At 38.6% G+C, this 26,796-nt stretch overlaps 1 protein-coding gene across 1 annotated transcript in view; it reads right to left on the bottom strand.

Annotated features, from left to right (window-relative positions):
* Nucleotides 1–24,927, bottom strand: part of BTLA (B and T lymphocyte associated) — a 34,909-nt gene extending 9,982 nt beyond the window's left edge. Inside the window, exons 1-3 of the mRNA XM_040224807.1 lie at nucleotides 24,758–24,927; nucleotides 4,192–4,515; nucleotides 177–212 (exon numbers count right to left, since the gene is read on the bottom strand). Of these exons, the coding sequence (XP_040080741.1) occupies nucleotides 177–212; nucleotides 4,192–4,515; nucleotides 24,758–24,845 (448 nt within the window). The 5' untranslated portion in view covers nucleotides 24,846–24,927. The remainder of the gene's footprint in view (nucleotides 1–176; nucleotides 213–4,191; nucleotides 4,516–24,757) is intronic.
* Between the last annotated feature and the right edge of the window lie 1,869 nt (nucleotides 24,928–26,796).

Raw genomic sequence — 26,796 nt, 5'->3', positions numbered from 1 at the left:
ACAGTGACAAATTTAGCTGTCTGGGGGAGGGGAATGGATAGGGGCACAGGACTGTTTCCCACAACAGATAACTTAGTAAAAACAAATCCACTCAGTGAAGAAGATGGAACCTGTATTACTTTCCAACCACATAACAATCTATTTCCTTGATTTTATTTGGCAAGTTTGATACTTACTTATAAAAAGATGCTCTGAATTATTTTGAGTCCGTTCTGAAACAGAAAAACAAGATAAAGAATTGAAATTGGTTGTGAAAACAATGAAGGTTCTACTCAGTTTTGTCCAAAATCAGAGCTAGTCTCGAAGAAAACATCTGTATTTACATACTAACAGAGAATTCAATAATTCAGCTGAAAGGCAGTTTGGAAAATGTGTAGATCATCACTTCAAGTTCATGGACAAAAGTCCCTGGGTTTATTTTTATTATTTTATTTATAGAAAGACTATAAAACACTGCTATGCTTAAAATGGAAAACCAAAATGTGTATAGTACGTGGAACTCTGCTCAAGGTTATGTGGCAGCCTGGATGGGAGGGGAGTTTGAGGGAGAGTGGATACATGTATATGTATAGCTGAGTCCCTTTGCTGTTCACCTGAAACTATCACAATATTGTTAATCGGCTATACCCCAATACAAAATAAAACGATTTTTTTTTAAAGAGAGACTGTATAAATACAACCCAACCTTCCTCTGTCTGCTTTGACTCCCTCTTTCCACCTCCGTAAGTATAAGGAAACAATTCAGCCTATAGGACTTCTTTTAGCACTTGGAATAACAAGATATACATTCAGCAGGTGCTCCAAGGGAGTATAGAATGAATGCTACGAGGAAAGAAGGCTTTTGATGATGTGGTGGGAACTAATTCTGAAGAAAAGATAGTGCTTCTCCCCTTCTGCCCACTCCTACACCCCCACTCTCTTGCTAAAGTCATCACCATCTGCCTTTGTGAAGCTCCTAATCAGGGAGTGATTGACCTGAGGCAGATTGGAGAGAACAGAGTTGCAGGCCAGTGTATGTTTCAGTGACTGTTCTGTTGGCTTTCCTCCCGAGACTTTGCAAACTGCTTTTCTTCCTTCTGGGAGATAATCGCTTTCCTGGATAACAATTGGATAAGCATCCCAACCCAGACTCTGTCACAATCCTGCTTTCACAAGGGCTAATCGACCCAGGGATCGAACCTGGATCTCCTGCATTGTAGGTAGACTCTACCATCTGAGCCACCAGGCAAGCCACTGATTTTAACTTGAACATAAAAAGCAAAGCAGAGTCAGGCACAAAAACAGGAAAAGTTCCAATACTCCATAAGAAAGATATTTCAAGGGAAAAAATGAAAGATTTTATAGCATAGATCCAAAATTTATTTACCAAAAACATGTCCTGAAATATAATTTCAGAGTATATTTTTCTCCTTACATCATGCTCAGTTCATTGAGTACTCACTGATACAGAAAGAAAATAATTTTTCTTTGACACTCTTCTTGCTATGTTTGTTTTAATCACTTCACAAAAGGAAAATCCACACCCAATTCAAAGACAATTTCTAAATGAGTCATTTGACTATTGTAAAGGAAGCAAGGATGATCCAAAGAAGTATGACGTAGTTCCTGCTTGCCAGTGTATCATAACCCTTCATGGGATAAAAGACATTTCCCTACATATCTGTGGTACAAGGAAATCTGTGATAAATGAGAGGTAAAGACCTTAAATAACACAAAAATTACTAGGAAAGAGAAGTCACTTTCTCTAGGATAAACATAGACAACTTCATAAAGAATTAGAAAATGAGTTGGGCTTGACAGGAGAGGTAGAATTTTGATAGGCGGAGGCAGATTGGTGTCAGCCCAATAGTGTAAGCACTGAGAATGCTCTGCAGGGGACTCAACTAAAGATGGCATTATGAAAGAAGCCTAATTAAGTATGTCAGGAAGATTTTTGGCTGAAATGAACCAAAAGAGGGGATAATTAAAAGACAAGTAGTTCATACAATTAATTGGAATCTTTAGAAGGAAGATAGTGAAGGTCTGAGCTGATCATGAAGCTCCAGGAGGGAACCAATTCCAAGAGTGGAAGGCTGTTGACAGACAAGAGTAGAAAGTCAAAGCAAAGTCTTGGAGAATTTCTACTGGGCTCAGGAGCACGAATCATCAATGTGATAAAAAGGGAATGATAAGAAGGTGAGAGAGTAGGAAATTAGAAGAATAGAAATCTTGAGAAGGAACTTAAAATGCCCTTCATGTCTCCTACACTGCTTTTAGACGTCCCCTCACACTACTTCACCCTTCACACTCTTCTCCAGTCATCCCCTTGGGACATACAGTTTAGGAGGGAATGCTGCCTCCCTTCCCTCTGAAGTTAGGCCTCAAGGGAGACAGATTGTAGATCTTAATTTCAGCTCTGACTTAACCTCTATCCTTCTCAAACTATTCCCAAAAATTGAAGAGGAAGAAAAGCTTCTGGACTCATTTTACCAGGCCAGTAATATCCTGATAGAAAAATAAGAAAACTACAAGAAAAGAGTATTTTAGGGCAATATTCCTGATGGACATACATGTAAAAATCATGGTGAATGATCCTGATGCAAAGAGAAAACTACAGGCAAACATCAATAATAAACATAGATGGAAAAATCCTCGCAAAAATAATAGCAAACAGAAACCAATAATACACTAAAAGGATCATATACCATGACCAAGTGGGATTTATCCCATGGATGCAAGGATGGTTCAATATCTGCAAATCAGTCAGTATGATACATCAGATTAACAAATTGAAGAATAAAAACCATATGCTCATTTCAATAGGAACAGGAAAAGCTTTTATAAAATTCAGTGTTCACTCATGATAAAAACTGTCTGCAAAGTGGGTACAGAGGAAATACACCTCAACGTAATAAAGGCTATATATGACAAGCCCACAGCTAACATTGTAATCAATTTGAGGAAAGCTAAAAACATTTCCTCTAAGATCAAAAACAAGACAAGGATGCCAGTTCTCACATTTTATCTAATGCACTACTGGAAGTCCTAACCATAACCATCAGACAGAAACAGAAATAAAAGGAATTCAGACTGGAAAGGAAGAAGTAAAACTGTCACTGTCTGTGTTAATACAAATTTGTTGAATTCATTTACTGGATCTAGTATAATGGTTTATGCAGATTTTTAAGGATTTTCTAATATTTAAAATCCTGTCATCTGTAAAAAGAGATAGTTTAACTTCTTCCTTTCCAAGTTATTAATAGATGTCTTTTATTTTTCTTACCTAATTGCTCTGGCTAGAACCTCCAGTTTAATATTGAATAGAAATGGCAAATGTAGACATCTTTGTCTTGTTCCTGTTCTTGAGGGGAAAGACTTCAATTTTTTATCATTGAGTATGATATTGGGCTCCTCTGTCCTTAAGATTCTCCAGGCAAGAATATTGGAGTGGGTTGCCATTTCCTTCTCCAGGGGAACCTCCCGACCCAAGAATTGAACCCAGGTCTCCCATATTGCAGGCAGATGCTTTACCAACTGAGTTATGTGGGAAGCCCAATGATATCAGCCATGGAATTTTCATAAACCAACTATTTTTTACTGTCTTCTGTTTTTCTCTATTTGTTTTTCATGTTTTATTCAACATAGTTTGGCCCAACATGACCTGTGCTTCCTCTGTTGTTGAGCCTATTGAGGGCCTCTGAGGAGGGATTGGGAGGCAGTGAAACCCATGACTATTCTCAAAACTCATCAAGGAGTCAGATTGTTTGTGTGATGACTGCCCTCTGTGCAAGCTGTGAACTATTAACAAGGGTGTAATTGTCTGAGCAACACAAACATAAGGTCAAGGATTTATTATCAAAAAGTCAAGAACTGATAAATACAAGAAAAAAATTTAAAGGGCAAAAAGTAAAAAGCTGTCTACTATTAAATTTGATATTCACCGCAATTTTTTCTCATGATTCTGTGATAAAATTTTAGACTTATCAAATAAATGTTATATCCCCTAGAGGCAAGACCAACAATTTTATTATATATTTTTCTCTACTCTTCACTGTCTCATTCCAAAACACACAGACACGTATGTGACCACTCATCACAATTTATGATTTAACATGAGTTCAATGTCTAACATAATCACTTGAGAATCTGAGCCCTCTTTTTCTTAAAACATGACCAAAAAAAAATTAGATAGTCTTGATATCTAGAACTCACCTGTCACATTAATGGTAACTGAGTGGCTTTCAATGAATCCAGATGAAGAGTTCACAGAACAGCGGTATGACCCACTGTCACTAGCAAGCACTTTATTAAAATGCAAAATAAAAACTGAAATAGGCTTCCTTTCTTCCCAACCCATAGATCCCTGAAGTCTGTCCCCAAGATGTAAACAATTGTTTCCTTCAAGCTTGCACCAGGTCACAGTAGGTCTATTAGCACAATATTTCATAGGGCATTCCAGTTCAAATGGGTCCCCTGATGATACAACATACATGGAATATTTCTTAATGTAAAGTTGTATATCACATGACTTGTCTCCTGGAAGAAAAAAGCAAAATTAAAATCAATTCTGTTTTGGAAGGACTAAATATTTGCCACCTCAACAGTTTCTGTGAAAGATTTATTAAGCATGATTTTATAATTTTCTCAGATAACATTTTACAGTATATTAACCCTTACTAGCAGAGTGTCTGCTGTGACACATAGTAGATACATAATAAATATTTGTTTAAAAAAATTAAACAATTTTCTCAATTGTTCAATAATTTCCTCAATTTCTAAAATGTTAACAGTTTATTATTATAAAATTATATTTTATTCTAATTAGGTTTCTTTTATTATCATGTAGCTACTCCAATGTGAGAGTCACTCAGTAATGGAATTCTCCATGGAATTCTCTAGGCCAGAATACTGGAGTGGGTACCCTTTTCCTTCTCCAGGGGATCTTCCCAACCCAGGGATCGAACCCAGGTCTCCTGCATTGCAGGCAGATTCTTTACCAGCTAAGCCACAAGGGAAGCTATTCCAATAGTAGCAAATAATAATAACTTCTTGCTACTTATATTCCAGAGGCTGTTTAAAACATACTACATATTTTAGTCATTTAATCCTCACAACAAAATAATATATTGTATTATTATGAATCTTGTTTTCTGCATAAGGAAACTGAGGTAATAAAGACCTTACCTAAAGTTATATTCTAATAATTAAAATAATCAAGATTTTAACCCATACTAGAGTCCATTACTCTATAATTCATTATCCACTACTCTGCTGTTGTTTCTTGAGTAGTAATTAGTAGTAATTAGTAATTTTCTATTACTAGCTCAGGTATAGTTCAATAACTGGGAGAGAAGAAATTTTTGTAGACAAATATTTCCCTATGACAGTTGGCATTACATTTTTTTAAACTTGTGTTTCAATGGCTTTAATGACATCTACCTTGAAAATTTTCCATTCCTTTATCTTGTATTGCATGTACAAGATAAATGCAATACAAGATAAATTTCTGAAGAGAGGATGTTTTGAAATAACTGAATTTTTTATGTTTTCCTAAGTGGGAGGAAGAGCAGTTATCCACCTCTTCTGGAATTTCTGCCTACTGACCTGACATACAAGAAATATATTTTCCTTTGTTTTGGTGGGAACAGCAAATTTTCCTGGAAACAGATTTTTCTTATTTTTCTTTGAGCCTTCTGTTAGTAATAGTCAGTTGCACATAAAATCTGAAGCTAAGAAAAAAATGTTTTAATTCTCTATATTATTGGATAAGTTCTGTTACACTTAACTTATCAGGAAAGGTTATACCTGGTTACCTCAGCATCTGAAATATAATTTATAGCCAAGATATGTGAAAAAGAAATTCTCTCCAAGAAAACAAAATAAATATTACAAGATTCAAAATTTATCTCATTTTTACACAATTCTTACAATTCCATTATTATTTCCTATTTAACCCAGAGCATAATTATGTTATATAATACAGATTAATAACTTATTTATAATGATAACATTGAATCAACAATAAAATTTTATGTTTAATATTAATACCATCCAATTTTAGAAACAAAGAAGTGTTCAGTCTGTTTTACAAAGAATTTCATCAGAAATGGTTACTTCAAAAAATGTTTTGGCTTCAAAAGGGGCAAATTCAATTGTTTAGAATGTACATTTATGTGGAAGTATCCATCTATTACGGAGAAGGCAATGGCACCCCACCCCAGTACTCCTGCCTGGAAAATCCCATGGATGGAGGAGCCTGGAAGGCTGCAGTCCATGAAGTCGCTGAGGGTTGGACACGACTGAGCGACTTCACTTTCACTTTTCACTTTCATGCATTGGAGAAGGAAATGGCAACCCACTCTAGTGTTCTTGCCTGGAGAATCCCAGGGACGAGGGAGCCTGATGGGCTGCCATCTATGGGGTCACACAGAGTCGGACACAACTGAAGTGACTTAGCAGCAGCAGCATCCATCTATTAATTGCTGGAGAATATCGTGTTTTTTGACTGTGTGGATCACAACAAACTGGAAAATCCTCAAAAAGATGGGAACACCAGACCTCCTTGCCTGTCTCAGACATGCAGATGATACTACTCTAATGCCGAAAGTGAAGAGGAACTAAAAAGCCTCTTGATGAGGGTGAAAAAGGAGAGGGGGAAAGTTGGCTTAAAACTCAGCATTAAAAAACCTAAGATCATGGCATCTGGTCCTATCACTTTGTAGCAAGTAAATGGGGAAAAAGTAGAAGTAGTGACAGATTTTATTTTCTTGGGCTCCAAAATCACTGCGGATGGCAACTTCAGCCATGAAATTAAGACAGTTGTTCCTAGGAAGGAAAGCTATGACAAGCCTAGACAGCATATTAAAAAGTAGAGACATCACTGTGCCAACAAAAGTTCATATAGTCAAAGCTATGATTTTTCCAGTAGTCATGTGTGGATGTGAGAGTTGGATCATAAAGAAGGCTGAGTACTGAAGAATTGATGCTTTCAAATTGTGCTGTAGAAGACCCTTGGACTGCAAGGAGATCAAACCCATCAATCCTAAAGGAAATCAGCCCTGAATATTCATTGAAAGGACTGATGCTGAAGCTGAAGCTCCAATACTTTGGCCATCTGATCTGAAGAGCTGACTCACTGGAAAAGATCCTGGGGCTGGGAAAGATTGAAGGCAAAAGGAAGAGGCCAGCAGAGGATGAGATGGTTAGATAGCATCACAGACTCAATGGACATGAATTTGAGCAAACTCTGGGAGGCAGTGAAGGACAGGGAAGCTTGGCATGCTGCAGTCCATGGGGTGGCAAAGAGTCGAACATGACTTAGCTACTGAACAACAACATTGTGCTTTTAAAGACTTATGCATAAAAGGAGCACGAGAAATTGCACCAGTTCATGACAACTGCTTAATCTTTTTGTCAGTTACCTCATGAGTGCATATAAATCATGAAATATTCTACTATGGGCCCAACACTGTATGGTGGTGAAACAAAATAACTAAAAGAGGCCAAGGTGCCTAGGCACTATGTAGCGATTCATATCTTTTATCTTATTTTTTTTCCAGTAAAGTCTTAAGAGTGTTTTCTCTCTGAGTTCCTTTTCCTACATCCTTATAGTTCTTTTTGGCTCTGTCTTTCCCCATTTTGTACACATCCTCAACTTGTGGCTCAGCTGGTAAAGAATATGCCTGCAGTGCAGGAGACCTGGTTTCGATCCTGGGTTGGGAGGAAGATTCCCTGGAGAAGGGAACTGATACCCGCTCCAGTATTCTGGCCCTTGAGAACTCCATGAACTGTATGGTTCATGGGGTTGCAAAGAGTCAGACATGACTAAATGACTTTTGCTTCAGCAACATATTCCACCCATCCTCTTTATTAATTTCCTTCAGTGATTGCAAATTATTAGATTTACAGACTTTAATAGATTCATAGTATCATAGGTTACAGTAATATAAGTATAAATGAGATTATAATCAAAACTCTTTTTTAAAGATAAAGAAGGTTGAGGAATAGTCAGGCGTTGAACTGGGGGACAAATAATGGTCCTGCATTCCATGTACCACTTTACCTAGCATAATGTTACACTTTATTTCTATATCCTGGATAGCATAAATATTCTCATTTTTAGCTATTTCCTATCACTTAATAAATCTCTCACTGTAATTTATGCTTACATTTCATCAAACACTGCTCAAAGCGTATTGTAAACTGTTTGGATTTTCAAGAATCAGATTGAGACAAGTGGCCTGCAGAGAGCATTTAGAAAACCTTGAATATTTAGATATTTACAATTGCCCTGAGACCATAGACAGTTAAGTTCAGTTCAGTCACTCAGTCATGTCCGACTTTTTGTGACCCCATGAATCACACCACGCCAGGCCTCCCTGTCCATAACCAAATCCCGGAGTTTACTCAGATTCATGTCCATCGAGTCAGTGATGCCATCCAGCCATCTCATCCTTGGTCGTCCCCTTCTCCTCCTGCCCCCAATCCCTCCCAGCATCAGAGTCTTTTCCAATGAGTCTTTTCCATTCGCATGAGGTGGCCAGAGTACTGGAGTTTCACCTTTAGCATCATTCCTCCCAAAGAAATCCCAGGGCTGATCTCCTTCAGAATGGACTGGTTGGATCTCCTTGCAGTCCAAGGGACTCTCGAGTCTTCTCCAACACCACAGTTCAAAAGCATCAATTCTTTGGCGCTCAGCATTCTTCACAGTCCAACTCTCATGTCCATACATGACTGCTGGAAAAACCATAGACTTGACTAGACAGACTTTAGTCGGCAAAGTAATGTCTCTGCTTTTGAATATGTTATCTAGGTTGGTCATAACTTTTTTTCCAAGGAGTAAGCGTCTTTTAATTTCATGGCTGCAGTCACCATCTGCAGTGATTTTGGAGACCAAAAAAATAAAGTCTGCCACTGTTTCCACTGTTTCCCCATCTATTTCCCATGAAGTGATGGGACCGGATGCCATGATCTTCGTTTTCTGAATGTTGAGCTTTAAGCCAACTTTTTCACTCTCCTCTTTCACTTTCATCAAGAGGCTTTTTAGTTTCTCTTCACTTTCTGCCATAAGAGTGGTGTCATCTGCATATCTGAGGTGATTGATATTTCTCCTGGCAATCTTGATTCCAGCTTGTGTTTCTTCCAGTCCAGCGTTTCTCATGATGTAGTCTGCATAGAAGTTAAATAAGCAGGGTGACAATATACAGCCTTGACGTACTCCTTTTCCTATTTGGAACCTGTCTGTTGTTCCATGTCCAGTTCTAACTGTTGTTTCCTGACCTGCATACATATTTCTCAAGAGGCAGGTCAGGTGGTCTGGTATTCCCATCTCTCTCAGAATTTTCCACAGTTTATTGTGATCCACACAGTCAAAGGCTTTGGCATAGTCAATAAGGCCAAAATAGAGGTTTTTCTGGAACTCTCTTGCTTTTTCCATGATCCAGCAGATGTTGGCAATTTGATCTCTGTTCCTCTGCCTTTTCTAAAACCAGCTTGAACATCTGGAAGTTCACAGTTCACGTATTGCTGAAGCCTGGCTTGGAGAATTTTGAGCATTACTTTACTAGCATGTGAGATGAGTGCAATTGTGCGGTAGTTTGAGCATTCTTTGGCATTGCCTTTCTTTGGGATTGGAATGAAAACTGATCTTTTCCATTCCTGTGGCCACTCCTAGTTTTCCAAATTTGCTGGCATATTGAGTGCAGCACTTTCACAGCATCATCTTTCAGGATTTGAAATGGCTCAACTGGAATTCCATCACCTCCACTAGCTTTGTTCGTAGTGATGCTTTCTAAGGCCCACTTGACTTCACATTCCAGGATGTCTGGCTCTAGATGAGTGATCACACCATCGTGATTGTCTGGGTCATGAAGATTTTTTTGTACAGTTCTGTGTATTCTTGCCACCTCTTCTTAATATCTTCTGCTTCTGTTAGGTCCATACCATTTCTGTCCTTTATCGAGCCCATCTTTGCATGAAATGTTCCCTTGGTATCTCTAATTTTCTTGAAGAGATCTCTAGTCTTTCTCATCCTGTTCTTTTCCTCTATTTCTTTGCATTGATCGTTGAAGAATGCTTTCTTATCTCTTCTTGCTATTCTTTGGAACTCTGCATTCAGATGCTTATATCTTTCTTTTCTCCTTTGCTTTTCACCTCTCTTCTTTTCACAGCTATTTGTAAGGCCTCCTCAGACAGCCCTTTTGCTTTTTTGCATTTCTTTTCCATGGAGATGGTCTTGATCCCTGTCTCTTGTACAATGTCACGAACCTCAATCCATAGTTCATCAGGCAGTCTATCTATCAGATCTAGATACCCTTAAATCTATTTCTCACTTCCACTGTATAATCATAAGGGATTTGATTGAGGTCATACCTGAATGGTCTAGTGGTTTTCCCTACTTTCTTCAATTTAAGTCTGAATTTGGCAATAAGGAGTTCATGATCTGAGCCACAGTCAGCTCCTGGTCTTGTTTTTGTTGACTGTATAGAGCTTCTCCATTCCTGGCTGCAAAGAATATAATCAATCTGATTTCGGTCACTTAAGTACTTTTGGTTTCCAAAAGTTCAGAAAAAATTAAGCAAATTCAAGTTATGAGGTTATCAAAAAGTTGATGAAGAAGGGTAAAATCATTCACCAAAAGAAAGTGTTTAAAAACATTATGCCTGGATGTGGTTGGAACTGCAACAAAAAAAGGGAAGAGGTCAAAAGCAGAAAAATCAAGTGAAACCCATCTTTTAAGAAGTCCATTTCCCTCCCTGAAGTTAATAAACTACTTCAGCCTTCTAATTTCTGTTTTCATTTTCTTGGATCAGTCGATCACAGTCTATGAAGCTTGCAACTCTGTGCCAGCATCGTGAAAAGCAAAATAGTGATAGGTAAAGAGCTTTTTAACCTTAAAGAATGTATCATTTAATTGCTGAGGTAAGATTAACCATCAATGCCACTTTTCTGGAATAAATTTACTAACTACCACTCTTCAAGTTTAACTGAACCGAAAGGGAGGCTCACAGGGACCTTGTATGCTAGTTATTAGGGGGTATAGGAATAAATAAGACAAGGTACCTCCCTTGAAGGGGCTTGCCTTCTAATGGGAATTAGGCTTGACAGATGGGAGAATGAAATAACACTATAAAAGGGTGCAGACCTTGATTGGGTGTGCAGAGGATTAATTTCAACTGTGACTATAGGGGTAAAGCTGAATGGAAAGTTTATATTTGAGATGAACCTTAGTGAGTGAGTAGCTTTTTGATAATCAGAGCAGTGAACAGGACAGGGGAAGTATTTTAAGTCTGAGGAAGTTGAAGGGAAAAAGGTACACTATCCAGGTATCTCATGGCAGATTCAGGGAACTGATACACTCTCAGATCATGGTTTTCTGAAAATACTGATATGTAGATCACTAGTTGTTTCAGAGTAAATGGAATAAGCACTGGGGTATGGGGAGAGAAGTTTAAATGTTGTTTATCTGTCATGAGAAAATACAGAGCCTGATTCTTTTGGAATATTTATAAAGTTCATATAAATAGCTAAAAATTAGAATATTCAGTTAAACCTGGTTGTTCAAATGCTAACAGACTGTGTGATATTGATAGCCACCCAGCCTCACTGGCCCTCAATTCTTTAAAAAATAAGATGAAAGGGGACTTCTCTGATGCAGTGGTTAAAGAGTCCATGCTTCCACTTCAGAGGGAAGGGGTTCGATCCTTGGTCAGGGAACTAGGACCCCAAATGCCACATACTATGGCAAAAATAAATATATAAAGCAGATGAAAAAATTTTACAACAACAAAAAATAGGAAGTCAATGTCTCCTACACACATATATTCAACTTCACTTCTCTCAGCGTGTTACTGATGCTAAGTCTCTAAGACATCTAGGTCTCTCATTCTATTACAATGTTGCCTTTCCATTTGGGCCTCCCAGATGGCTTGGTGGTAAAGAATCTACCTAGCAAGCTGCAGACTAGACTTTGATTCCTGGGTCAGGAAAATCCCCTTGAGAAGAAAATGGCAACCCAGTATTCTTGCCTGGGAAATCCCATGGACTGAGGAGCCTGGAGGGCTACAGTCCATGGGGTTGCAAAGAGCCAGACACGACTTGGCAACTAAACAGCAACAATAATCACCCTTCCATTTAGCTACTGGGCTATCACCCAATGCTAGTAGCACTGTTGAACATCCTGACTAGTTCCAAGATTCCATGACTGTGGGCTTGGGAGGAGTGCATAAAGTGGATTACGAGTGGAGATGAGCTAGCTGTTAGCCCAAACCATATCAATGACCTGCAATGGGATAATAGAAACATCACTCTGGTTCTTGTATGTTATCAGAAGGATGAAGATCATTGGCTGTCACACTGAGGAGCATAGGAATTTTTCTTGAGTGGAGGAAAGAACGGATGGAGACTTGTGAACAGGCATTAAAAGTCATCAAGGGTATTCTCTCTAGAAAGAAGACGTTAACACTGTCTACCTGCCTGAAACTAAAATGGATGTTTGCAGTCAGGAATAATGCACTGAGGTAAATGATACAATTCTAATTTTCCATCTGACAAGCATGTTGACATTTTTTTGCTGCTTTTCCTGAACTATTAATATGCACAACCATTTTATGGGCTTCCCTGGTGGCTCAGACGGTAAAGAATCTGCCGGCAATGTGGGACACCTGGGTTCTATCCCTGGGTTGGGAAGATCTCCTGGAGAAGGGCATGGCAACCCACCCCAGGATTCTTGCCTGGAGACTCACCATGGACAGAAAAGCCTGGTGGGCTACAGTCCATGGGGTCACAAAGAGTTGGATAGGACTGAGCAACTAAGCACAACACAGCACATAATCATTTTATGACACTCAGGATATCCAAAGCTCTTCCCAAGGGGGTTGTCTTGCCAAACATCTTCTGAAAAAGAATGACGATCACAGTTGCTTTTGGCTGGATTTATCAGTCAATATTAGTTATTGTTGTTTCCGCTGTTTCCTCAAATATTTATATCTAATGGGTGGGACATTTTCAATGCTAAAAATAATTAAAATAAATGCATGCAGTGAATGATGAAACCTCTACTATCTCCAGGCTTTCATAGGATGAAGTATCCCTTTTTAAGTCACTATAGGTTTAGGAAGCCTCTCCTTTTAAAAATTCTCATAAAAACTGCTACTGTATTATTACAGAATATATATTCCATGGCTAGGGTATACCTAGTATAATTGATGCCCAGAGTGCATCATTTTTAACAACCTTTTTTTTCTGTATTTAGAAATAATCATGAAATGAAACAAATAATAAAATGGCCAGAAAAGAAACGGGCTTTTTTTTTGTCATTAAACTTCATATATAAAGCAATGCAGGAACTTCCCTGGCAGTCCAGTGGTTAAGACTCTGTATTTCCAATGCAGGGGGCACAAGTTTGATACCCAGTAGGGGAACTAAGATCCCACATACCACATGGCTAAAAAATTTATTAAAAAAAAAAACAATGAAAATATCTGAAAAAGAGAATGCAAAAAAAGAAAAAGTGCATAGGTATTTATTTAATACTTTTATATATATCTAAATAGTGTGAGGCCTGGTGTGCTGCAGTTCATGGGGTCACAAAGAATCAGACACAACTAAGCGACTGAACTGAACTGAACTGAAACAGTGTGAACTTGAATCCTTTAGTTGCAGCCTGATATTGTGGTTTATATAAGTAATTTTCCAGTAATTAAAACTAAAGTTCTATAAAAAATATAATATAAACAATTACTATACTGTACCACTACTACTATCATAAAGTTTTATTTTCTTGATTCATTCTTTAATTTTAAAACAACACTTTAAAGATTATAAAATATAAATCTACAACTATATAGCTATTAGTCAATAAAGCATTTCAATTATAAAGATATCAATCAATAAAACATTTTAGATATAAACTTTAGTTCATGCATGAAAAAATATTGCACCTCACAGTCTGTGTTTTGTTTCACTGTTTTGAATTTTAAACAAATATTCAAAATATTTACATGGAGCAAAAGAAATGAAACTTTACATTGTGTTTCCTTGTCTCTCGAATCACTATGATATTATTGCTTTTTTAAAATCTACTGTTTAAATGCAGAAATATATAGTACCACAGGGGTTTGAGACACAAACTATGCCTAAAGCAAGCTCAAGTAATTCTGAACATTATGAATTTACTCTTGAAGTGAACATGCCTGGGTGCCTGCTAAGTCGATTCAGTCATGTCCGACTCTTTGCGGCTCCATGGACTGTAGTCCACCAGGCTCCTCTATTCATGGGTTACCCCAGGCAAGAATACCAGGGTTCTTACATGGTTGCTATGCCCTACTCTAGGGGATCTTTCCAACCCAGAGATCGAACCCCATAGCTCCTGCACCTTCTGCATTGCAGATGGTCTTTTCTGCTGAGCCACCAGGAAAGCCCATATGTGGCTGAGTTTGTATGTGTGCAGGGCCAACTCTCTAACAGGGATGTTCTCTAAGTTAACTTCCATGTAGATGTGATATTTATCAGAGAGGGAAAGTACTGAAAAATGTACTCATTTGAAACTTACATACATATTATTAAAACTCAGCAGTAACCATAGTGTTTATTTAGAACTTAGACCAAAATATTTGGGTGTGGAGGAAACATTTTATCACTGATATTGTTCAGAATTGCTGGTATGTGGTCATTAAAAGTAGGCTGACTTTGGTTGTTTGTTTTAAAACTCTGTACAGATAATGTATGCCCTTACTGCTCACATCCCAGGAGTGTGGATATCACACTGTTCATGTTTATTTAGTAATGGAACAGTTTCCAGTGCTAAGGGGATACAGAAAGAGCCTCACTTGGCTCTTCAGTTTTCCAATATGATTTTTTTTTTCTTTAAATCTTGACAAGATATAATCTCTCAGAGTTTTCAGATCTCTTAGACGGAAAAAGCCTTTCTGTCTGTCTGGCCTATCACAGAAAACTTCAAGGAGGAGGTTGAATCTTCTCTGCCTCCAATTCTCACCCCAGGGCAGTTCTGGTACCCTTTCCATTATTGCGGTATAATATCACTGTCTACCTAATCACATGGCTAGAGCCTGGGTGCCATCCTTGTCTCCTGCCCCATTCCATCAGCCACCAAGCTAAGTTAATTCAGCATCCAAAATATCTTTTGAATTTGTTTTCATGCCACTGCCTTAATTTGGGTCTCATTCTACTTCATGAGGATTACTGTCACAGCTTAACAACTAGCCTTCTGCTTCCAAACTTGACCTTTTTCCCCTTCCCCAACCAAATTCATTCTCCACAGTACTGTCATAGTTTATATTCTTAAAATTCAAAGTCAATTGCACAATTTTTTTTTTGCCTGAAACCCTATAGAGAGTCTTCTGTGCCTACTGAAAAATGTCCATCCTTCATCAAATGGCATTTATCCCCTGCTTCTTTATGCAAACTTATTCTCCTCTCCCTTCCACAACACACTCTAGCAACCCACATCCACCTGATGCCACACCAAATGCCCCATGCTATTTTGCGTGACATGCATTACTATATTATAGTTAAATATGTGTTTATGCTTCGGTCTTCTGATCTTCCCATCTTTCCAGGGATGGCAAAAGGAGATCTGCTTCCCAGGGATAGCAAAAGGAGATGGCCTTAGAAAAAGTATGAAAGTGAGAAGCATGATGTACCCTGAGACTGAACAGAGAGAGCTTCAGGAAGAGAAAAATCCCCTGCTCACAACTCCTATGCTGTCTGTGCACTAAGGACACAGAACAGACACTGCTGACTCCTTAGAGCGTGTGTGCTTAGTTCCTCAGTCATGCCCAACTCTGCAGCCTCATGGACTGTAACCCACCAGGCTCCTCTATCCATGGAATTCTCAGGCAAGAATACCGGAGTGGGTTGCCATTCCCTTCTCCAGGCAATCTTCCCAACCCAGGGATCAAACCCAGGTCTCCTGCATTGCAGACAGATTCTCTACCATCTGAGCCACCAGGGAAGCCCTGAGTCCTTTGCAATGTGGACTCAAAATGTCAAGGTGAAGGATATATGCATCTCAACATACCCTTTGGCGGTTATAACCTAAGCACGAGGCCTGATTTATGTCCATTTGGGGTGATACTCAAAATATTTAAGAAATGACACTCCGTGGTCATCCAGATACCTAGATCAACCAATCAGAAAGGCATGCCAACCACAAAAAACTGGATGGCCCAGTATCTTCCAGCTGAGCAAGCCTAGCCACCGGTGTAAATACCATAAGGAGCTGAAGAGAGTAAGTAATTTGTAAAACTTAATAACAACTAAGAAAAAAGGAGGTTTATAGTTATGAATCTTAAATTAAATAGTTATTTCTTATTTTTAAAGATGATATACCTTGATTATAACTATTGCCATGAGGAAAACCCCAACAGATTTTAACCTCTCTATTGAAAAATTCTTACATTTATGGAAAGTTCAAAATAGTTACATTCACTGAAATAAATGAATGACAGTAAAATGACAGTTATGGAGCCTGAGTGCCTTAGTTTGACCTAAGATTGTTTTAGAGTTGACCATAAATATGTACATAAATAATTTTTTTTAAGCTAAAATGACTGTGACAAGTATGTGTACATGCTAAGTCACTTCAGTTGTGTCCGACTCTTTGCGACTCTATGGACTGTAGCAGGCCAGGCTTCTCTGTCCATGGGATTCTCCAGCCAAGAATACTGAAGTGGGTTCCCATGTGCTTCTCCAAGGGATCTTCTCAACCCAGGGATCAAACTCAAGTCTCTTAAGTCTCCTGCATGGGCAAGCAGGTTCTTTACCACTAGCATCACCTGTGAAGCCCATGACATAATATGCCAATAATTTTCTCTTACATGAACCAGGATTTTAGCTTCTATCAGAAGGTACTATGGTAGAAAAACAACTAACAAAACTTCAGATATGTGATGAGGAGGCCTCAGAAGAAGATTAGTCTTCAGACTCAGGAAGAAACAGGTCTTCAGAGGATGCTGGTAGTGTGATCTTTCTTGCTTTAGAGTGCAGAGGGGTAGAGCAGAGAGATGGGTACTAATAAGGAAGGGAAACATGTGCCTCTCCTTTGCAAACTGGTGTGGTTTAGGGGGTCCCATGACACAGTGACTTGAGCATGTTGTTGTTGTTTAGTGGTTCAGTCCAACTCTTTTGCAACCCCATGGACTGCAGCCCACCGGGCTCCTCTGTCCATGAGATTTCCCAGGCAAGAATACTGGAGTGGATTGCCATTTCCTCCTCCAGGACTTAGGCCATAGGCAAGGCCAGTCCACACATAGCAACAGCTGCCGTGTAATCACACATCAAAGATCCTGGAAGGACATCCACCCAGACAGCCTCAAGGAATCTCATGTACAGCATCAGGAAGCCCACATGACCTACTTCCCATCACAAGCTGGCTCACAAAATCAGAAATGTGGTGACTTGAGATGAGGGTAGGGGAATTCCATTGCATGCAGAAACTAATTTAATGTTGTATTATGTAGTGTTGATTAAACTTATTATTTTAACTCTGTGGTAAATACACCCATACCACAAGTCAGATATTTCCAGAAGTGCTGGGAATATATGGGGAAATTTGAATAAGGGTGTACACATCCATTGTTAAAATCAGAAACTCTGTTTTAAAGGATGATCTTTGTTAACGGAAAACCCTGTGGCTTGATTTCAGGGATGCAATGAAGATTTGCTGATCTCAGTCGCTATGGTGAGATGAAGGATTCACACATTTTTACCTGACAAACAAGAAATAGAAATAGAAATAGTATGAAAAAATAGTTCAAGGTTTTTTCCCTTTTCTGTGCATATTGTCTGATACTGGTTGCCTTAGGGACAGGCAATCCGTCCTTGTCTAAACACAAATACACCACACATAGCCACACACAGACTTATAAGATATAAAATTCCTTTAGCAAAAATGGAGCTGGAAAGAATGAACTTCACCCCAAGAACATATGGTATGAATTCATATTTATTCCCTTTACTTAAAACACAAAGACCATGAAATGAATAGAGAGAATTTTCACACTCATTTTCTATTACTCTATTCTTCTTAAAATCTTCTTAAAATGGTATGTGAAAACTTTAAGTTGCTTTCATGTGGTATTTATAGAGCACATTTTTAAACAATTTCTTCTAGGGCTAGAATTTCTCATAATGTGATGCGATTACTTTGGAGAATAGTTTGAAGTCTATCTCTTTAATTCAGTAGTATTGAGTAATCTAAGATTTTAAGCCATATAGCTCTTGGTTTTATCTAGTTTCCCATAATTCTGAAATTTTTTTTGACTTGATACAGTCATTCTAATATTTGCCACAGCTTTGTCAAACAGCAAAGTATACAAAGTGCCTGCACCATTTCCTTTCCCTGAGATATTAAAGAATAGGACAAGCAGAGAACTTCAGTGATCATCAGGTCAGATAGTTTGTCACTTTTGGAAAATCAACCTTCAGAATCACTGCCTCGTCTTCACTGCCACTTGCCCACAATTGCATCATATTTCACATTATCAAAGTACTATGAACCCATCCTAGGTGCTCCCAACAGAAGGAAAACAGGGATATGACTAATATTTTTGAGTTCTTATTACGTATCCTACATAGTTTCTTTTGATCCTCAGAGCAATTTTATAAGGTAGTTATTATTATTATCTTTATCTTAAGTGGGAGAAATCAAGTATAGAGAAGTTAAGCCACTTACTTAAGATCCCCAGCTGGCGGGAGTCAGAGCCAGGACTGGGACTTGAACCCAGGCCTGGCTAACTCCAAGGCACAAACTCTTATCTAGAAGAGTAGTTGTGAAAGCACATGGGAACACACAGGAAGGTTGTTGGCACTATGGCTGGTTCACAGAATCTAATAATAAATGCCAGGCATTACTATATTTTGGATAGGATGAATTTACGGAAGTGACACGGCAGTTGAGTAATTGTCCAAGGGCACAAGGCCTGTGGCAGCAGAGTCCAGGTGGAAACCCCCAGTGCCTGCCCCAAGTGCCTCTGCTCTGAACACTCACTTCCAGCTGCTTTTGGGGATCAGCAGTGATCTGGATATTCACCAGCCAGACAAACATTATAGAGACAGAAGAAGGGTTCTATTCTGTAGAAAAATGCCCTTTTGTGTGTATGTTAGTCACTCAGTTGTGTCCGACTCTTTGTGACCCCACAGACTGTAGCCCGCCAGGCTACCCCTGTCCATGGAATTCTCCAGGCAAGAATACTGGAGTGGGTAGCCATTTCCTCCTTCAGGGGATCTTCCCAAACCAGGGATCAAACTCAGGTCTCCTGTATTGCAGGCAGATTCTTTATTGTCTATATGAGACATGAATTATACTAATGAGGAAGGCCAGTCTTGGTCAAAACTAGGAAGTAAAAAAATCTTTGTTCTGGGTGCTTTCTCATGCTTTCTCTGGGTACTTCTTCATTACTTTCCCACCAAGTGACAAATGACCCCCCTGTGACTCTTCCCTACCGGTCATGTCTTTGTCTCCCCAGGCCAGAGGATTCACTCCAGTCTTGCAGAGTTCTGCCTGTCCTATATGATGAGGATGAGTACCTGGTGGAGAGTGTTAGCCAGTGTGTAATCACCTCTCTGGAATAGCAAAAGTGTCTAGCCAGTTCAATAGACCCTACAGAAAAATGATTCTTATTGACAATTTAGAGGATAGTTCTGGGCAGGGAAGACTCTGGCAAAGCTGGGCCAGTCCTTCAGAGATGCTAGGCCTTCCACCTTGCTCACAGTGACCTTAGGAAAAAAAGCAGGACAGGAAAAGCCTAGAGTGTAACTTAGAAGCTGTGAACAGTAGCATTCAAGAGAACCTTTGGCATTTTATAAGAAACCAACATTTCTAAATATTGCCTTTGGTGTTTGAGTGGCTATGTATGATGTTTAGAGTAACCGTCCTTCCATTTTGTGCTGTTGGAAGGACACAAGGAAAGTCCATCTCTACTTCTTTTATAGATACTTCCTCACCTTCCTAAGATATTATACTACAGAGATTATACTGAGATTCACTGGTATCTTCAAAGCCCTAGAAGATACTTAGCATTATCATTGTGGGCAGAAACTGCCAATGGCCCTCCAATATTAATTCTCCTAATATCACAGAAGAAAAAGAAATGGGATAATCACCACCCAGCTAGAATCTAACTGTCCCAGCCCCACTTCTGGACAATGGGTTGTTTGTGATATATTCAAGTTCCATGTTATGCTTCTAAGATAAATGTGGTTATCAGGAATGAGAAAAGAAGTTAGAGAGCCCTACCAGACAAACCTAATGTTTCCCCATGACTGTCTAGACCGCCCCTCTATCGCTCTCCTTATCTGTGTTCAATGTGAACCTCATATTGTACATATTTAGATTCTGAGCATACTAACACAATTCCCCTGCATGTGTACATGGGCAAACAAGTAATTTCTTCCATTGAGAAGCATGGAAATCAGAGTCTATAACCAAGGAGATAATGATATCAAGAGTTGTTTATAGCAACTTCTCTGATGGTCCAGAAGCTAAAACTCCATCCTCCCAAAGCAGGGGGCCTAAGTTCAATTCCTAGTCAGGGAACTAGATCTCACATGTATGTGCTCAGTTGCTCAGTGGTATCTGACTCTTTGAGACCCCCATGGACTGTAGCCCACTGGCTCCTCTCTCCTATCCATGGGATTTCCCTTCTCCAGGGGATCTTCCTGACCCAGGGATCAAACCTGCATCTCCTGCGCTGGCAGGCAGATTATTTACCACTGCACCACCTGAGAATCTCAGCCAAATAAATAAATAATATTTTTTGGTAAAAAAGAGTTGTTTATAGACAACTTTTTGTAAACCTCAAATGAGCGATGATCTCCCAATACTGCTTTAAGGAGACTATCAAGCTAATAAAGTTTTGTACTAAATGGGGGGGGGGGGAAGAAAACTAAACCATTATCAGTAAACTTACACAGCACTTACTGTGTAATTTTAGCTAATAAACTTCAGGTACTATTTTAAGAGTTTTACAGAATTAATTCACTTACTACTAACAACATCCCTATAAGTTCAATATCATTGTTGTCTCCATCGTTTAGATGAGGAAAGAGAACCAGAGAGGTTATAATCAGAGAAGCAGTAAAGGGCAGAGATGGGAGAATAATCTAGTAATCTGGAATGATCTTACCTGCTCTACCATTGCCTTTCCAAGAAAAAAAGCAAAAGATTGGTTTTATCTTTGAACCTGGTTACAAATGCCTGTGAATATTTTTCTTTCAACAACTCTAAAATGTAAGTAAAGGTGAAACTCACAAATGATGGAAATTAAGTTGGAAAGTCCCAGAGAAGTAAGATAAACTGACTTCAATATTACAATAGAGGAAATTTTGATAGTGGGACAGAGGAAGTAATAATTAAAGAGTTCAGTAATAATTAATTAAAGTCTATTCAAGGCTGTGATCAACACAGGAATTAGTCTTTTCAAACCTTAATCCAGGAAATCCTGTAACTGCAGAATGTATTCCTAGACATTTACATATAAATTAGTCAAATCTTATAGCAGGCACTTTTGTGATAACAATATACAGGCATTTGGCAGAAGGTTGAGCTCCATTTCTGGCATAAAACATGTGTATTTCAAGAGGAACAAATAAGCATATCCAGATAAATAATCCTGATAAAGACATTGTGTTACAAAACCAGAATATGAAGGAATGAGAGATTTTGCTCCAGCGTTTCTGCTCTGACCCAAGGATATGGCCTACTCATACTGGAGAAACACAATGTGGGAGGAAGGTGGAGTACGAATTCAAGATTTCCTCCTGCCTTTATTCAGAACGTGTATAGTCTACACAGTAGCCAGACATTAACTGCAGTGCTCCTGGATGCTTGATGCTGGAATCCTTGGTTGATGTTCAGATTGAATAAATTGAGCATCAAGTGGTCCAGGGCCTCTCAGCTGGAGTCATTCACTGAGGATGGGGCAGGCTACTGACAAGAGCATCTCCATTCGGAGCTTTGTTCTTGCCAGCATAATCAACCCATCTGTCCGTGTATATGTGCTAACACTTCTATTACTTCCATCCAGACAGAAATCATATGCCAGATACAAAGGGACAAAGCTCTCCCTAAATTTTTTTGAGAAACACAAAATGCAAGCAAGAATTATTTCATTATGAAGGAGGACCTTCAACAGGAAGTTTGTAGAGAACATTACCTTTTTCAAAACCTTATTATTGATACAGCCACATTCCTAAGAAGATATACACATACCTCACATTGCTTTGAAGTGGAAAGGAAACATTATTTTAAAACTATTCTTAAAGACTTTGAAACTTTGTGCCTGTGTAAAGAATTCAGTAACTACATCACAGGAAATCCCTAAGATATAAAGGTTAAAATAAATGAGGTTTAAAGGAATAGAGTCATCAGCTGTCAGGAGTACAAATCTCACCAACCTATATTGTTGTTGTTCAGTCACTGAGTAGTGTCCTACTCTTTGTGACCCCATGGACTGCAGCATGCCAGGCTTCCCTTTCCTTCACTATCTCCCTGAGTTTGCTCAAACTCATGTCCATTGAGTCTAGTGCCACCTGGGAAACCCCTCAACAACATATACCCCTAATTTAATTCAAGTAATGCTGCAATCCAAAAACATATATAAGCTATCTGGCTAATTCTTTGTCCAGGGCTTTCTGTTTTATCGTTCAAATAACTCGAGTCACTATGCTGCTGCTAAGTCGCTTCAGTCGTGTCCGACTCTGTGCGACCCCACAGACTCCGTTGTCCCTGGGATTCTCCAGGCAAGAACATTGGAGTGGGTTGCCATTTCCTTCCACTTTGGGCTAAATATATTGTACAATATACTTCATTTATTAATTCTATTTTTAGCTTCAAAACCTCAACTATTTTAAATGATAATGTTAAAATTTGTTTCCCATTTATTTGAATATTCTGTAGATTGTTTGGTATAAAGAATATTAGCAAAAAATAACATTAATGTTTGTAGTTTAGTCACTAAGTTGTGTCCAACTCTTATCAAACTTTTATTATGTGAGTTTACTATGCTGTGCACTTTACCTATTGTATCTGTAGTCTTCACAATAGCCCCATAATTTAGGTAAATTATTATTATCTCTATTTTACAAGTGAGGAAACTAAGGATAAGAGAGGATAAGAAACTAAACCAGGGTCAGGCAGAAAGTGGCAGAGCCAGTCAATGGACCCAGTTCCGACACACATTGAAAGGAGGAGCAGAGTTGAACTGTACTCCTTTTTTTTTTTTTTAATTTAATTTAATTTAATTTATTTAATTTATTTTATTTATTTTTTATTTTACTTTACAATTCTGTATTGGTTTTGCCATACATTGACATGAATCCACCACAGGTGTCCTGTGTGACACAGCACTGCACATTCTTCAAACTGGTATGATTTCTCTTTAATAATATTTAACCTCAGTTGTAACTAAAGTGAAAAATACAGCTGGCCCTCTACACATTTCATCAGCACAATACCAGCTTTGTTGTTGTTGTGCTCGGTTGTGTCTGACTCTTTTGCAACCACATGGACTGTAGCCCACCAGGCTCCTCCGTCCATGGGATTCTCCAGGCAAGAACAGTGGAGTGGGTTGCCATTTCTTCCTCTAGGGAAGCTTCTTGACCCAGGGATTGAACCTGAGTCTCCTGCATTGCAGGTGGATTCTTTGCCACTGCACAGCTGGCAAGCCCCATAATACCAAATACTTACAAACATAAAAACGCTTAAGAGAAGGGGGTTTTTTAATTTTGCAACTGTTTGTGTGCCATCCTGGTATCATGAAGACAAATTTCAAAACACAATTTCAGAACTGAAGATGACATGCTAAAGGATTTCAGTGACCATATTTTCTGATTTGAAACTTATAACAGTATGTGCTTGTGGGGATAAGGCAGGCTATTTAAAACCAGAAAATTAGAAACTTCTGTTGCCTTTCATGGCCCCTCCCTCTTTACAATATATGGGCATCTCTGACAAAGTAAAGGAGCAAGTGAACTCATCACTTTTTCACTTGTATAAAATTTTTGCAAAAGTGGCCAAACATCAATGCAGAATTTAAGCTGTTTTCTGTATCACATGACATCTTTTACCTTCAATATAATAAAAGCAGCGACAGAATGCACCGAGCCTATATTTCTCAGCATTGTCTCATTCAGTATTCTCAAGGCACATGCCCCATGAAGCAATTAAGGAGATTTTATTTAGCCACATGCCTGCAACACAGGAGACCCAGGTTCGATTCCTAGGTTTGGAAGATCCTCTGGAAAAGGAAATGGCAACCCACTCCAGTATTCTTGCCTGGAGAACCCCATGGACAGAGGAGCCTGGCAAGCTACTATACATGAGGTTGCAAGAGTCAGGCATGACTTAGCGACTAAACCACCATTTCAGAGTAACCATGGAGTCATGCATAATCCCAGTTATCCAACTCCTAACCTAACCAACACTCCTCTAGTCTCAGTTTGAAAAGAAGAAGCTATTTATTCACCAACAGCATGGCATCCAGAACACTTTTGCTAGTATAGTGATAAATTTGTATTGAACTATTTATAGCATTTGCCCAATTCTCTGTTCTTACCATCAGAATATGTTTTTAAGAAAACCAGCCTAAAAAATTACTGTTTTCTAATTTGGTCTATGTTCTTTCAGTGAGCAAATCCAACTACTTGGTTTCACCTACCATTATCCACTAGGCACAAACACTACATCCTACTAAGATCAGCAAGGGAGAACACTGCTTCCAACATCCCCCGGGAAATATATAACAAGTCGGTGTCTTACCATTGATACTCCAAATGCCTACATGAGGAATTAGGAAGAAGCCCCAGAACAATTTCCCAGTTCCAAGCACAGTGAGTGATGTCTTCATTTCCTGTTTATATCAGGGATGTTCAGGTAGAAAGCTTCCCTTCCTCCCCTGAATCTTTCAGAGTTGGATCAGGTTATCTACTTCAATGACATCTATAAAATAAACACAGAGAGAGGAGGTGGGAGAGGACAGTAAGAAGAGCCCAAATATTTTGTGAAACAAAACAAAGACTAGGTGGGACTCTGTTCTGTGGTTTTTGCTTCTTGTCAAACTGGCTGTTCAGTTTCAAATGCTTCGATCCGTAAAGCAGCTCAGTCCTTAAATACTCCTTTTGTGTCAGCATTTTTGCCCCACATTGGGGTTTTTCTCATTCCAAGTTCAGTGGAATGAACAATTAAATTCTAAAGAAATTTATATTGGTGAAATATTTAGGTTGAGATTTTAATCAAACCAAGGTCAGAAAATTCATGGTAAAAACTACCTATGATAAGTATACATTTCCCCACCTTTTCACAGTTTGTGGTTATGAAACTTCTTTTATGTTAGAGATTTTAGATTTATCTTCCAAACATCATGTCATAAAAAGATGAGAATGCTTCCTGTCATTAGGCCAGTGGAGATTCATCTGAGGTTATGGAGAAAATGAGTTATAAGAAACCCTGCCTCAACAAAGGAAGGAAAGGCAACTGTCTTCAGTCTGTAGATAAATATCAATGGGATAAGATCATCATTAGTACTGGCTACATGTTTTCTCTAAATATGCAAGTTTTGAGCTAAATAACATCTTGAATATCAACTAAAGGAAACTTCCAATTTCAACATTCTTCACCATTCTTATGGTTACTATCTGAATTACATAGAATGGAAACAATAAAGGAAGAAATGAAAGGTTCAAGATCAGATAGCTCAGGATCAATGTGGAACCATTTTCGTCACCTCCACTTCTAATAATAGAAGATAGTTAAATTCACTCATTTGAGATTCCAAGTGAGAAATCTAGATTTGTGACATATGTGGTCACTGACAAAAGTTGATTTTGTAAGTCTTTGTCTGAGAGGCTGGTGATTTTCTTCCAAGGCCAAATTTCATGACTTTAAGTACTCAAGGTTAAAGGTTAACTTAAGAGCTTCCCTGGTGGCTCAGACAGTAAAGAATCTGCCTGCCATGCAAGAGACGCGCTCAGTTCCTGGGTTGGGAAGATACCCTGGAGAAGGAAATGGCAACCCACTCCAGGATTCTTTCCTGGGAAATCCCATGGACAGAGGAACCTGGTGCACAACAGGGGTTGCAAAGAGTCTGACATGACTTAGTGGCTAAATCACCAACACGAGGTTAAAAGACAGTTATCATGTATTCACTGATTCAAATAGACACTGTGAATGGTTGGAGGCACAAAGATGAAAAATCACTTTTTCTGATTTTAAAGAGCTAAGTCAACCAACACTGTACTTTCCTCATATCAGCCTTTACTGTTGAGACTTAAATATTCAGGCATTTCAACCACCACACTGTAACCCAGAGCAACTACATGTAGCTTCTTAGTACTTCCATTACTGGAGTAAACATCCTGCAAAATATTTATGTAATATTTACACAGCTTTCTTTCCCATGCTCAAGGTGGAATACAAATGACCTATAGCAGCTGAGATAAGCTCACTGTGCCTTTAAAATTGTCCTAGGAGTCAAAAGATGTAAGCCACAAGGCCAAGGATCTCAGGATATTATCCCAAATCAGAAAGAAGTTCTAAAAATGTTGTTTATCTCAGCTAAAACCTTCATGATTCCCTATTCTGAAGATTTTTTCATATAAAAATGTCTATGCTAATTAGATAAAATTTAGGGAAAAAATTATATAACACCTAATTATTTTTAAAAAGATATCTATTTGTGACTTTATCAGAATGACTGGCCCTTTGTACCTCCAGAGCTGGAGTCCTTAGAGCCAAATATTCATGTTTTAAAGAAATCCCTATTTTAAAGGTGATTCTGACATAACCAGTTTGGATAAATA

Source organism: Oryx dammah, unplaced genomic scaffold (assembly GCF_014754425.2).
Source record: "Oryx dammah isolate SB20612 unplaced genomic scaffold, SCBI_Odam_1.1 HiC_scaffold_2, whole genome shotgun sequence".
Taxonomy (NCBI): domain Eukaryota; kingdom Metazoa; phylum Chordata; class Mammalia; order Artiodactyla; family Bovidae; genus Oryx; species Oryx dammah.
This window is presented reverse-complemented; position numbering and strand designations above follow the sequence as displayed.